General features: G+C 32.0%; 1 protein-coding gene across 3 annotated transcripts; it reads right to left on the minus strand.

Annotated features, from left to right (window-relative positions):
• Window positions 1–1,366: 1,366 nt before the first annotated feature.
• On the minus strand, window positions 1,367–9,687 carry LOC149949849 (aldehyde dehydrogenase 1A1-like). Of its 3 annotated transcripts, XM_090167936.1 has the most exons (12): window positions 9,530–9,687; window positions 6,949–7,053; window positions 5,737–5,877; window positions 5,259–5,385; window positions 5,125–5,186; window positions 4,809–5,051; window positions 3,402–3,504; window positions 3,147–3,331; window positions 2,187–2,509; window positions 1,681–1,755; window positions 1,568–1,607; window positions 1,367–1,496 (listed from the first exon to the last, which is right to left on the minus strand). In XM_090167936.1, the coding sequence occupies exons 1-12, from the start codon at window positions 9,566–9,568 to the stop codon at window positions 1,467–1,469; spliced, it is 1,473 nt and encodes a 490-aa protein (XP_090024062.1). In that variant the 5' UTR covers window positions 9,569–9,687; the 3' UTR covers window positions 1,367–1,466. The 3 variants fall into 3 exon arrangements, with proteins under 3 accessions (XP_090024062.1, XP_090024065.1, XP_090024063.1); XM_090167939.1 differs by lacking the exons at window positions 6,949–7,053; window positions 9,530–9,687 and adding an exon at window positions 6,825–6,898; XM_090167937.1 differs by lacking the exon at window positions 1,367–1,496 and having other exon boundaries at window positions 1,547–1,607.
• Window positions 9,688–13,207: the final 3,520 nt, after the last annotated feature.

Below are 13,207 nucleotides of genomic sequence, written 5' to 3' on the forward strand. Positions count from 1 at the left end.
TTTAAACAATAAGTTTGTAATTTAAATTAATTTAAATTGTTTCTAATTTCAATATTTTATTGTTTTAATGCTTAAACATGGAATAACATCACCAGATATGTCCAAATATTAGAATAGGGGATATTTATTAAAACCTTACCTTACATATGGTACATGTATTAGCTAATCGTACTTTCGAAATATTCCAAAACAAATTTTTTTAATATCTTCACGAAAAGTATTAAAATGTTTCGAGATTAATCTAATTTTTAAAAAAACAAAAATTAATTGACGAAACAACAAATTCCGGAAAATGTTACGAGACCCATTTCATTTAGATACCTGAAATCTGGATATTTACCATACAATTCCGACGAATGGAAATTGGGCTCATATTACGTGTTTATAGCACCGATACATTTTACGTTCTAAAGATAACTCAAAAATAACAAAACGTCCTCTCTTCTTGTAAAATTATAAGCTATTTAGTGCCTTTATTTTCCAGACTATTTAATTTTTCGTGCAGGGCATACATACGATAATTGACACAATTATTGCAGCGCCCATAATTCAAATACCAAATTTTCATTCTTTTGATTAGCAATCCGTTCTTTTTTGAATTCTCTAAATTTAGCCGTTACAACATGGATGGTCAATTTCCAAGGAATAATGTCTTTATATTAAGTAATGCAAAGAAGCGTACAACCATTGAATTTTATTTAAAAATTTACATCAGTTTACTAAAAAAATAAATTAATATGCCTAACGAAATTATATAAGGCAATTCTCTGTCCAAAGTTATAACGCAGCTAATCCAAAAACTATTTTAAGGCTATTAAGTGGATTAGTAGGCTTCTTATTTTAACCATGGTAATTAGGCTAACTGATTTTAACATATAATGTTTTAAAAGCTAGGCTAATACCCAAGGCACCACCTTAGGCCCAAGTCATCTAGCGACTTTTTATTCCTTAAAAAAATGGCCGGGTTACAATGCGTAGGAGGGTGGTGGCCAACCCTTCATTCAACGTGGGCCAAAAGCTCCCTACACTAACTATTACCGTTAACCTCTATAAGTTTTTTTGGAAAGGTGAAACCCCCTTTAACCAGTGAGGAGAAAACTTGCAAACTCTACGCGGAAGGAGTGGTTTCGAGTTTTCACTCAGTGTTGGAATCGATCCCGGCTCCTTTTGCTGAGGGTTGAAAGTGCTAACCTCTCCGCCACCCACTCGCGTTTCAGTATCTACTTGTATAATGTTTCCAAATCAGTACTGCTTTTATTGACATTTTAATTGGACGATGTAATTTTGTCTAGTAGACACCAACTAGATTAGATAATTTGCAAACTGTAGTCGTTGAATATTATGAATTATAATTTAAAATACGAGGTTGAAGTGATAAAAATTACCAAATACAAAATTTATTCATAGAAAATTACACTGTTATACCGGTATCAATGAATTTTTGATGCGATGGATTATTTGGATCATTAATTTTTCTGCGGCATTTTGATGGTTACCTAGAAATTCATAAGGTTATTGTAGAACTTAGTGTTACGTTTATTATAATTTATTTGACTATAAAGTTTACCGTTTTCACTTCGAGATATTCTTTAATACCGTCTTCACCCCTGAAACCACACAATATTTCATATTTAAATTATTTTTATTTGTATTTTTGTAACATTTATTAATTAAACTTACAATTCTCTTCCATGGCCTGATTGTTTAAATCCTCCGAAGGGTGTTTGGCACATAGTGGCATCGTAGCAATTTACCCTGCACATACAAAAGATTTTCATTTACAAATAATTTCTTTACACAAGGTGATTAATATAAGCTTGCCCCACAAAACATGCTAATTTTGGTACAGGCATTCGTTCAGCTCAATTTCTTTTAACATCATTTACGCTCTTCTCTACAAAGAGTGTAATTCTAATAAGTAGAAATTCGCCAAGCCTTTTGTTTTCCGGGTCTTAAAACCTTTTCCGAATTTTCAAAGCAAAGCATCTGAGACACTTTGGGGTGTATTGAGCTGCCATTAAAATTGTGTGAAATGTTATCCAACATCGATTGAATTTTAACACTATGGCTTCATAACGACCTAGGAATATGTTGACTTTTGATATTTTAAGTTTCGTTTCAACAAGACAGTGTTGTTGCTAGAGGCTTAAAACTGTCAAAATCCTCGACATGGAAACCGTGCTTACCATACTGATCCGGATTGCACTCCTTGGGCGAATGTTAAAGCGGTTTCAATGTTTTTCGTGAGAACTCCAGACCCTAAGCCGTATATGGTCGCATTAGCTCGTTCTAGGGCTTCCTCCAAAGTTTTGAACTTGAAGATTTGCATGACTGGACCAAAGATTTCTTCTTTAGCTATGCGCATGGTATCTTTGACATCAGAAAATACTGTGGGTTGAATGAAGAATCCTTCGCCGCCCAGTTTACTTCCACCTGTTTGCAGAGTGGCGCCTTCCTTTTTACCAGATTCAATCAAATCCAATATTTTGTCGAATTGTTCTTTGTCAACCTGCAATAATTGGTTCAGATACATTGCTTTTACATTTAAAAATATTTTTAATGGAGAAAACCTCTTAAAACTAGGTTTGATTGATATGTAATTCCATGACAGATTTATGCATGTGTCAATCATTCTTTTATCGAATGAATATGATTTGCGTTTTATTTCTTAATTTCTAACCACATTTCCATCAAAAGCGAATTAGTATCGGTCCAATTTCAGAAAAAAGTAAGCGTAAACATATCTCAAATGCGGTTATTATAATCATCGGATGATAAATTTTAAAATAATATATAGGTTAAAAGTTTTGAAACGTTAATGTGTTTGGCTTATAAATGCTTATTTGCGCATGTTCAAAATTTTTTAATAACAAGACTTAGCTAGTGGTCTGACCGAAACTAGTAAGACCACTAGCTAAACCATCAGTGGCGTAACTAGGAACTCCGGGTCCCCCGCAAAAAACGACTCGGGACGAATCATAAACGTTTGGGGACCCCCTAGTTCTCGCCCCCCCCCCCCCGCGCCGCGGTGTCTGCGGGGGCGCTATTTACGCCACTGTAAACCATCCTTTTCAACAATTGTAAATTTAACGCGGGTTATGATTTAGTGTCTTTCAAACACGCAAATAGACCCGCAATTAATTTACCTGAGGCCCTTGTTCAGTGCCGTCTTTGAAGGGATCACCAACCACTCTCTTAGCAGCCAATGCCTTGCTTTTCTTCACAAACTCGTCGTAAATTCCTTCTTGCACGAAGGTTCTGGTTGCGGCGCAACAGCACTGGCCCATGTTGGCGAAAACGGCGGCGTGAGCGATCGACACTGCCTCATCAACTGCGCATTCGTAGGAAGACGTTAGAAATAAGAAATTAATTTTCTTAATAAAGAGTATTTAACAACTTACCATCGGCGTCATCGAATATGATTAAAGGACTTTTTCCGCCCATTTCCAAAGTGACTCTTTTGGCGTTACTACGTCCAGCCATCTCTTGGATTAGTTTCCCAACCTGCAAATTTGTTTATATATTTAAGTAACGTTGACTCTTTGGTTAAAGGAGTTTAAAAGTCATTCGCTGACTTTCACCTACGGTGGTGCATGGGACATTAACTAGCTGATTATTATTGTTATTAAATCCATCAAAAATCTTAGTTAAGTGAATTTAGGGAATTTTATTTCGGTTTGGTCATGATCGACAATTTAGTTTGCTATAGCTCTATTTGTGTTAAATAACCCAGCTACTCATATGTTTGATTGGTAAATATTTTTCACCTAAATATATAGCTATGAATACTATATTCTAATAATTCTGAAAACCGTATGCAACTTGTGGTTTAATTGTATATCAGGAAATAATAAAATCGATTTAGATCATTTAGTTGACTTAACGAAAGCTTCTATAGCGATATAAAAATAGATGCGCTTTCAAACACAGAAACAGTAATGAAGTCAAAGGTTCTATTGTCACCATAATTAGAGGTCATTAATGGGATGTCCACAAACACTACACTTTAAAGACCTGAGCAAACCTTTCGCCGGCGTTTGGATTCCTAGGTACAGTAGTTAGTTTGATGGGGCTTTACTTCAATTCTGTCTTTACAAAATGATCAGATTCGAGTAACGGATACCAACTACACTACAGCTGTTCTCGACCAAAAATTTTAACTTATTAAAAATTGAACTTTTCGAAATTTCCAACTAAAAAAGATCGTTTTTAAGCAGATGACGATATGTCTTAACGAACGATAAAATTGGATATCCCCATTTTACCATTGCAAGTGACAATAGTTGACGGGGCCAATAAATTGCGAATAATATAACTAGAGGGATAATTCAAATATGTCCTTCGCGCTATAAAACCTTTGTTAACCTCTGTTACTAAATCATATTTCGGTTTCACCTTCTACCAGTCTTATAAACTGGAAAAAACTTTGCCATGTGCAATCACGAAAGTTTGTATCATATTTACATTTCATTATTTTTAACCTCAGTTATCAGCTTGTAGTCTTCACGGTGCAAGCGAGACTGTAGTTTGGAAATCTTTTAGTGATCAGAGCACGTACAGCGTTGAAAATTTGGTATTAAGATACGTAATAATTCTAATGATAAAGATTACTGGTAGTTTACACATCTTTAGTTATACTATTTTCCCAACTCACTGTACGATGCAAAGTGATTCTTTAAGGTTGGAAGGTATACAATTTTAGTAACGAACAAGCGAAAGATATCCACTTAAATTTTCCACTAATCTAAATATGGAACTACATCCTAAATATACACAGATAAGTTGACAAATCCGTTGGCTGGGTGTACCTGGGTTGATCCGGTGAAGGCAATTTTATCAACGTCCATGTGCGAAGCGATGGCCGCTCCCGCTGTTGGACCGTAACCGGGCACAACGTTCACCACTCCAGGTGGGAAACCAGCTTCCTTGATCAAGCTGGCGACGTACAAAGCGGATAATGGCGTCTGCTCAGCTGGCTTAAGTACAACAGTGTTTCCGGCGGCAAGTGCCGGGGCAATCTTCCACGAAAACATGACGACCGGGTAATTCCACTTAAGTAAAAAAGAGAGAAACCCACTTTTAGCCACCATTCTTTGGCGTATTGCCGAGTTTCTAAATTCTTACGGGTATTATCTGACCGCAAACTCCAACAGGTTCCAATCTGGTGAAACTAAAGAAATTCCCATCTGTATCAAATTAAATTTTACTTTTAAAAATTGCTTTTATCCTACAGCAAATGTGTTTAGCGATTTTCATACCACATGGAATAGTTTTTCCGTGAACTTTATCAGCCCAGCCTGCGTAATACCGGAATGTAGCAATAGCGCATTCCATGTCAAAAATGGCTTCAGCCAATGGTTTGCCATTGTTTAGGGTTTCCAAATTCTAGAAGGAAATAAGCGAATAAATTTTACATTAATTTTAAATAAATTCAAATTTATGTATAAATCGAAACGTTTTGAGAATAGTAGTTTGCGTTATATTTTTCCAAGGCTTCACCTCAATTAGAGTACTCTGCTTATTAGCTTTGGTTGTAAACCAGAATCCACGAAGAATGAAAAGTTATTGGACGATACTACAACAAAGTGGCTTAGTCAGAATTCAATTCCGTAGGAGAAACACACGATGGAAAAGAAAAGAAACAGTTAGTGACGTGGTTATTAGCCCTTCTGGTTAAGCCACTGCTACAGTTAGCGTATCGTACGTTGAAACAAATACATAAAGAATGTAACTAACGGCCAAGTAGTCAGTGTCTCTTTCGATTAAGTCGGCGAGTTTGTTGATCAAGCGCCCTCTTCCGGAAGCGTCCATCGTCCTCCACGTCGAACCCAGTTTGAAGGCATCTTTGGCAGCTTTGACGGCAATATCAACATCGGCCTGGAAAAGACGTTTTATGTAGTTATTGTTTAAACCAACCAATAATAGAATTTTGAGAGATCGACTTTTCATCTAGCGTCTCGTGCTTGTCGAATAAAATTAACAGTCGAAATTCAACAATCTAGTGATTGAAGTCCTAACTCGATTCATTGTTAAAATATTAATTAGAAAGGTGCAGGCCCGTAGCCAGAAAAATTTCGTTAAGGGGGCAGTAGTTTTTTGTAAGGGGGCACATTTTTTCGTTACCTAATTTCTAAAATTAACATAAGTGGCGCCTTGAAATGTTTTTGGGGTTCAACCGAAAAAAAACTGGGTTTCTGAAGCAGACCATTCTACAACTATTTTATTAAGAAATAGTTACCTTTAAATAACGATCTAGACTTAAGACAAAGACAAGTGGTCCAAAAGGAAAATTTTAACGAATAGAAGTTTAAAAATCTAATAAAAATGAAGGGGCCGAGAAAATTCTTTGACGGGGAATGGATTAAATTGAGGGAGCAGGTGGTGGGCAAATTAATTTCATTTAAAGGGAATATAACCTCAGGCATTTGGTGTGGAACACCAACGTTTGCAGCTCTGGCCGCTCTTGCCTTGGCTTTAAAAATGTTTGGCGCCACTGTACAGGGAAATTTGAAAAATTGAAGGAGTCTTCCATAAAGATTGCTTTGCAGGTTATATTCCCTTTAAGGGGGCAACATTTATTTTTGAGGGGGCATCGTCCTCCCCCCGTGGCCACGGGCCTGGAAAGGTTCTTTGGGATTCTAGAAATTGTCTAGATTCAGGAATAAATCTAGAAATGGCGCTAGTAATGGGATGGACTTATTAAAGCGCACTATTTTTTCAAAAACTTTCGTCTTGCTCGGATTCATAATTAAATATTGTATTAACTAATTAAACAATATTTGGTAAAGAACCCAAAAAGCATGAGGTTTTCAGCGAGCACTCACTTTGTCAGCCTCTTGAATTGGTAAAGAACCCAAAAAGCATGAGGTTTTCAGCGAGCACTCACTTTGTCAGCCTCTTGAATTGGTAAAGAACCCAAAAAGCATGAGGTTTTCAGCGAGCACTCACTTTGTCAGCCTCTTGAACATCAGCGATTTTCTTTCCTGTGGCTGGGTTTAAAACTGGGAAGGTCTTGGAACTGGCTGCCTTACGCCATTCATTGTTGATGAATAACTGTATTTAATGATATTGGTTAAACATTAATTATTTGTTTTATTATTAGTAGTATTATAATAATAGTTAATGTTTTCATATTATTTCGGTAGCCGTTGTAATATTTCAAATATATTTATATAAGTTCTATTAAAATCTAACCGTGCCCTTTTTTATCTTTGATATATATTTTTTACACTAGGACGAATTATTTCGGAAAAAGTAGCTTTTGAAAAAATTGTTCAGAATTAAGTGAACACGGATTTCTTAACACGAAGAAAGGTTGTATAGGACTAAACACTCTAACAAGTTTTTTTATCAAAAGTGTTTAATGTATATCATGAGAAAAGTATCCACCTAAACATTTCAAAAGAAAGCGCCAAACGATGAAAATGTAATATTTCACTACCTATAAACCATATTTTTCCAGTGTAACAATTTGAAAAATAAAAACAACCATTATAAAATATCAGCCTCCACCCTCGGCCGGGAATCTAGGCTTCTTGCTTTGGGCAGAGGGGATGGAGAAGGGGATTTTAGGGCGAAACTGACGATGGGGGGAAAATTTGTATATCATTCGTAAATACATTGGCCTGCCGTCAAAACGTTCCGTTCCGATTTTTGAAAGGACGCTGGCGTACAAATACGTGTACATGAGTCGGCGCCTCTTTTGACGCCTACACCCGCCTAGGCGCGTGCCTAACATTCTTGGCGTCTCTGTGCAAACCGACAATTTTCCCATTTTGAAGCCGTTACGACTTGCGGCAACAAATACCGTTATTACCTGATTATTATTATCTTTGTAGTAACAAGGATTTAGTTCCCACGATTTAATTAAACTTTGTCGATAATAAACTTTAATCTACCAGTAGTTATTTTTAAAAGTATATCTTTCGAAATTTAAATATCTGATTAAAAAGTTAATATTAATTATATCGATCGATAATACATATTTTCTTACTTGATATTTAGCCTGAAGCTGTTCAAGAAAATTAAATACATAATTGTACCTTTTCTTATAAAAATAAAGTTTGTTTCCTCAATGACTAAATTATAGTCATTGAAATAATAAGCTTCTGTTTAAGAACCCAGCAAATCTATGAACAATTGGTCTACTAGGAATTCCTAGTCTTCACGCAAATTTTAAAAGAACAAATTAAACTGGCACACTTGAGAAGCCTGACCATTCTTTTATTAGCCTTACCAACTAAATATGATTAATTTATTAAACACCTAATTTAATAACACATCTTAATGTCATACATAAAATGTAATCATAGGATTTATCCGAAATACGCATAAACTAATTATATCATTTAGACGGGACCTGGTATACACATAAACTAATTATCGTGATTATTTAAATATAGAATAAAAGAACGGCCGGTCCTAACCATAATTTAAGTAAAATTTAAGCATAAGGAGGTCGTAAATGGATCATCTTTATAGGGTTCCTTGGCGCTGTAAGATTCTTCAAAGTATATAGTATGTACAGTATTATCCGTTTTCATAATAATAGTAAAAGCCGTATTTTAGAAAATTAAAATTTATTTCAATTAAATACTTCGATAAGAGGTCCCTGTACTAAAAGACTATAAAAATGATTGAAATACACGGTAAAAATAGTTTGTTTAATGTAAGCAGTTTTAAAAAAAAATAATTTAACAAAATATTGGCCATTTAAGTGTGATATATTTGTCACCACTGAAACTAGTCAAACAAGACATGAAGTTCGTGTATAAATAATTATTTATTTAACGACCTTGTTAATTAGATATGATCTATAATAAGAACTTGCTTATTTCGTAGTCTTATCACAATATGTAACCCGTAAGCTTACATCATTACTTCCCTGCTTGTTAACGTAATAAAAATTTAACAGCCAAATTGACGGCCTGAAGCAATGAATATTGTTTTCTTTTTATATTTACAAGTTGGTGTTGACCCAAGGCCTTAGACACCAGCACACAATAAAGCACAGACACACACTAAAGCACAACTACCAAGAAGGGAGAATTGGAAAAAGTTTAAAAGTGGTAGAGTGTACTCAGAAACCTAGACAACAGCTTCATATATCCCGAACGAGCACGACCTTCGGGAAGGGATGAAAATTTAACAGTGAGGGCAGGGTTGGGCCAAAGGACTCAGGCAAGCCAACCTCACGGAGAGCCCGACGAAAGAGTGCAGCAATGAATCATAAATAATACAAAAAAAATTGAAGTACATCAATTTCAAATTAACGCGTAAAAGAAAAATACAACCGGCGAAATACCTTCCTGTATTTTTTTGAAATTCCATTTCTAATAACTACATTTAGGGAAGCCCCTCAAGGTTATATTCCCGATAAAGGTACTTACTTTTGAATATTAAAAACTGTGGGGGCACTTATTTTTATACATTAGTATTAAATACATTATTTGTCAGACTTCAGTATTGTAATTTGTAAACGACGAAAAAAATCTTAAAATTATCATTAGAAAAGCAAAACGAACTTTACCTGACTGTACTTGATTTCGACGTTTGGACTGGGACCCATTTCGGTTTTCTTGTTTACGCGTTGCGCGAATTTTATCTGCGACTGGGTAGTTCGTTGTAACGACTAGACTGCCTCTTTCGTCGTCGGAGGCACTCGCAGACGATTCAGTGAGCTGTAAAGGCTTCCAGCTGCGTATATAGCTCTACAACAAGGCGACAAAGGGGAAAGTGTAGTCCGCTGCTTATGTTGCCATCTACATTCGTAAACCCGAACATTGGCGAGGAAAGAACAAGAGTAATATTTTAATATAAACTTAACTTAATACGTAATATAAATGTAATTTAATATTAATTTAATATAATCAAATAAGTAATATACATGTCATTAAATATTAATTAAATAAGTAATAAAAATGTCATTTAATATTAAATTAATGTAATTAAATAAGTAATAACAATGCAATTTAATATTAATTTAATGTAATTAAATAAGTAATAACAATGTAGTTTATTATTAATTATATATAACTAAATAAGTAATAACAATGTAATTTAATTTAATATGTAATATAATGTAATTTTTATTATATTAGTATGTACTATAAAAGTAATTTTTATAAAATTAATTTGTAATATAAGTTTAATTAATAATAAGTTAACTTTATATGTAAAATAAATGTAGTTTAATATGAATTTAATTTACTATTTATATAATTAAAAATTAATATAAATGGTATATAATATTAATTTTTTTTAAAAATTATTAAAAACTAATAAAATATTTATTTAATAATTAATTTAATATTTATTTCATATAATAATAATTTAATATTTATTTAATTTAATATTAATATAATATTTATTTCATTTAATATTAATTTATTTATTTTTAATCAACTAATTTTTTATCTCATTTAATATTTTTTTAATCAACTAATTTTTTATCTCATTTAATATTTTTTTAATCAACTAATTTTTTATCTCATTTAATATTTTTTTAATCAACTAATTTTTTATCTCATTTAATATTTTTTTAATCAACTAATTTTTTATCTCATTTAATATTTTATTAATCAACTAATTTTTTATCTCATTTAATATATTTTTTAATCAACTAATTTTTTATCTCATTTGATATTTTTTAATCAACTAATTTTTTTATCTCATTTAATATTTTTTAATCAACTAATTTTTTATCTCATTTAATATTTTTTAATAAACTAATTTTTATCTCATTTAATATTTTTTTAATCAACTAATTTTTTATCTCATTTAATATTTTTTTAATCAACTAATTTTTTTCATTTAATATTAATACAACATTTTTAATTAATTATTAATTTAATTTAAAATTTATTTATTTTTAATTAATTAATTATTTATTTAATTTAATATTGATTTATTTTTAATTATTTAATTTTTAATTATTTAATTTAATATTGATTTATTTTTAATTATTTTATTTAATATTGATTTATTTTTAATTATTTAATTTAATAATGATTTATTTTTAATTATTTAATTTAATATTGATTTATTTTTAATTATTTAATTATTTATTTATTTATTTATTTGATTTAATATTGATTTATTTATTTTCAATTAATTAATTACTTATTTCATTTAATATTGATTTATTTATTTTCAATTAAATAATTATTTATTCATTTAATATTGATTTATTTATTTTCAATTAATTAATTATTTATTTCATTTAATATTGATTAATTTATTTTTTAATTAATTAATCCTAAATATCTATTAAATGTCAATGTATTTCCAATAACGCTTTTAACCACCAGATCTACTTAGTAAAGGCACCATATTGCTAGAAAAAACAGCGACGAAACAACGAAACCCTCTATGTACTTTCCCACTATACCCTGGGATCCAGTTCGCAGATATCCAAAGGCCATTCCACCCTTTGACAGTGGTGTTAACAAAAACGAAATTTATGAGATTTGTCCTTTTATGAGATTATAATTCCGATGCCATCTACGACGCGGCGGAATAGATCCGTAGTCAAGAGGAGATAAAGAGAGCTAGTCTCGAAATCCTGTTGCTGGCCCCTGGCTTCTGTCTCTTGCCGTTTTCAAGGCTAAGGACAAAGACCGGAATATCTTTGTTTTTAGTCGCGCTTGATAAGCATATCGGGGATGCCGTAGCTGTAGAGTAGCTCACACTCTGCTTTTAAAAAAGGAATAATAGCGTGGCACCTTCTTAGAACCTATTCATCATTCCTCGATAAGGACTGACTTGACAAAATTGTATATCTTTATTATCCGCGAAGATAATTCTGAAAAATCTCTGAAAAACCATAACAATGGTATATGTAAAGATTTAATTTAATTGAAATTGAAACATTTAAAATTGAATTATTATAATATTATTTTTATTATATTCTATTATTATTTTATGATAAATATATTGTTTTATTATTAAATTGAACTTCATTGAATGAAGTGTAGTATTCAAATTTTAATAATAATAATAATAATAATTATACGGTAGGCTAATACCCAAGGCTCCACCTTAGGCCCAAGTCATCTGGCGATTTACACTACTAGCGTATTATAGCAGTTGAAATTCCACACAAACCACAAAATAAATGAAATTAATTAACTTCGGTTTAGTTTAAATTATGCTGTTTAGACAATGAATAATGAATAAATGAATTATATTACCTAAAAAGGAAATATTTAAAAATATCTTGAAATTAATGTAGGATGATAAAATTAGCGAATAAGTAGATTAAAAAAGCTAAACCCTAAACAAATTTGAAGAAATTTAAAAACTTACATAGCTCGTACCGATAGGTCTTCGAGCAAACAAAAGACGCGAAACTCGGACCAATAGATTTTCGAGTGAAAAACTAAATTAAAAATAAATAAAATAGCCAGAATTTTAGGGTTTAGCTTTTTTATCCCTTTTTATAATGGACTAATCTACTAATTCGCTAATTTTATCATCCTTTGCATTACAGTCCATAGGTGGTTCCTCTTAACGTTACATTTCGTATTTACTATTCTCCACCACTCTCCCACTATTCGGCTTTCCGTTGCTATGCAACTCGTTTTGAAATTTTTAACGTTTAGGCTTAGATTCTCCTTTCGGTTTAGTAGTCGCAAGCCAGATTTCCGCACGGTACTGACGAATTCCAACTAGGACGAAACCGGTCTACCGTTGGAAATTCTGGCTATTTTATTTATTTTTAATTTAGTTTTTCACTCGGAAATCTATTGGTCCGAGTTTCACGTCTTTTGTTTGCTCGAAGACCAATCGGTACGAGCTATGTACGTTTCTAAATTTTCTTCAAATTTGTTTAGGGTTTAGCTTTTTTATCCCTTTTTACAATGGACTAATCTAATAATTCGCCAATTTTATCAACCTTTGCATTACAGTCCATAGGTGGTTCCTTTTAACCTTGAAATTAATTTATCCGATCTTTACAAAAACAAACTATTTTTTAATTTGGGTGTTCCTATCATAAAATCAGTATTTTTCTAAATCAGCTTATTTTTTCTTTATTATAATAAAGCATTAAAATACATATTTTACATACTATAAATTATAATAAAAATAATTAGATATAACTTTCTTTAATCGCGTCAAATTTCGACTAATTACCTTCCATAAAATATCATAATATTAAACCATGGTAGCTTGTTTTTATGAAAAATGCCTTTCACTAATCGCAATT

The sequence above is a fragment of the Leiobunum rupestre genome, chromosome 3 (assembly GCF_980474605.1).
Source record: "Leiobunum rupestre chromosome 3, qqLeiRupe1.1.hap1, whole genome shotgun sequence".
In the NCBI taxonomy this organism is placed as follows: domain Eukaryota; kingdom Metazoa; phylum Arthropoda; class Arachnida; order Opiliones; family Sclerosomatidae; genus Leiobunum; species Leiobunum rupestre.

Bases quoted from the DNA above. Each gene is read 5' to 3' on its own strand.
- LOC149949849 (XM_090167936.1), bottom strand. From the start codon at position 9,568: ATGGGTCCCAGTCCAAACGTCGAAATCAAGTACAGTCAG. The intron at 5,187-5,258 runs GTATGAAAATCG...AATTTGATACAG, and splicing joins CGGAAAAACTATTCCATGTG to ATGGGAATTTCTTTAGTTTC. The intron at 3,505-4,808 runs GTACACCCAGCC...ACAAATTTGCAG, and splicing joins CCTTCACCGGATCAACCCAG to GTTGGGAAACTAATCCAAGA.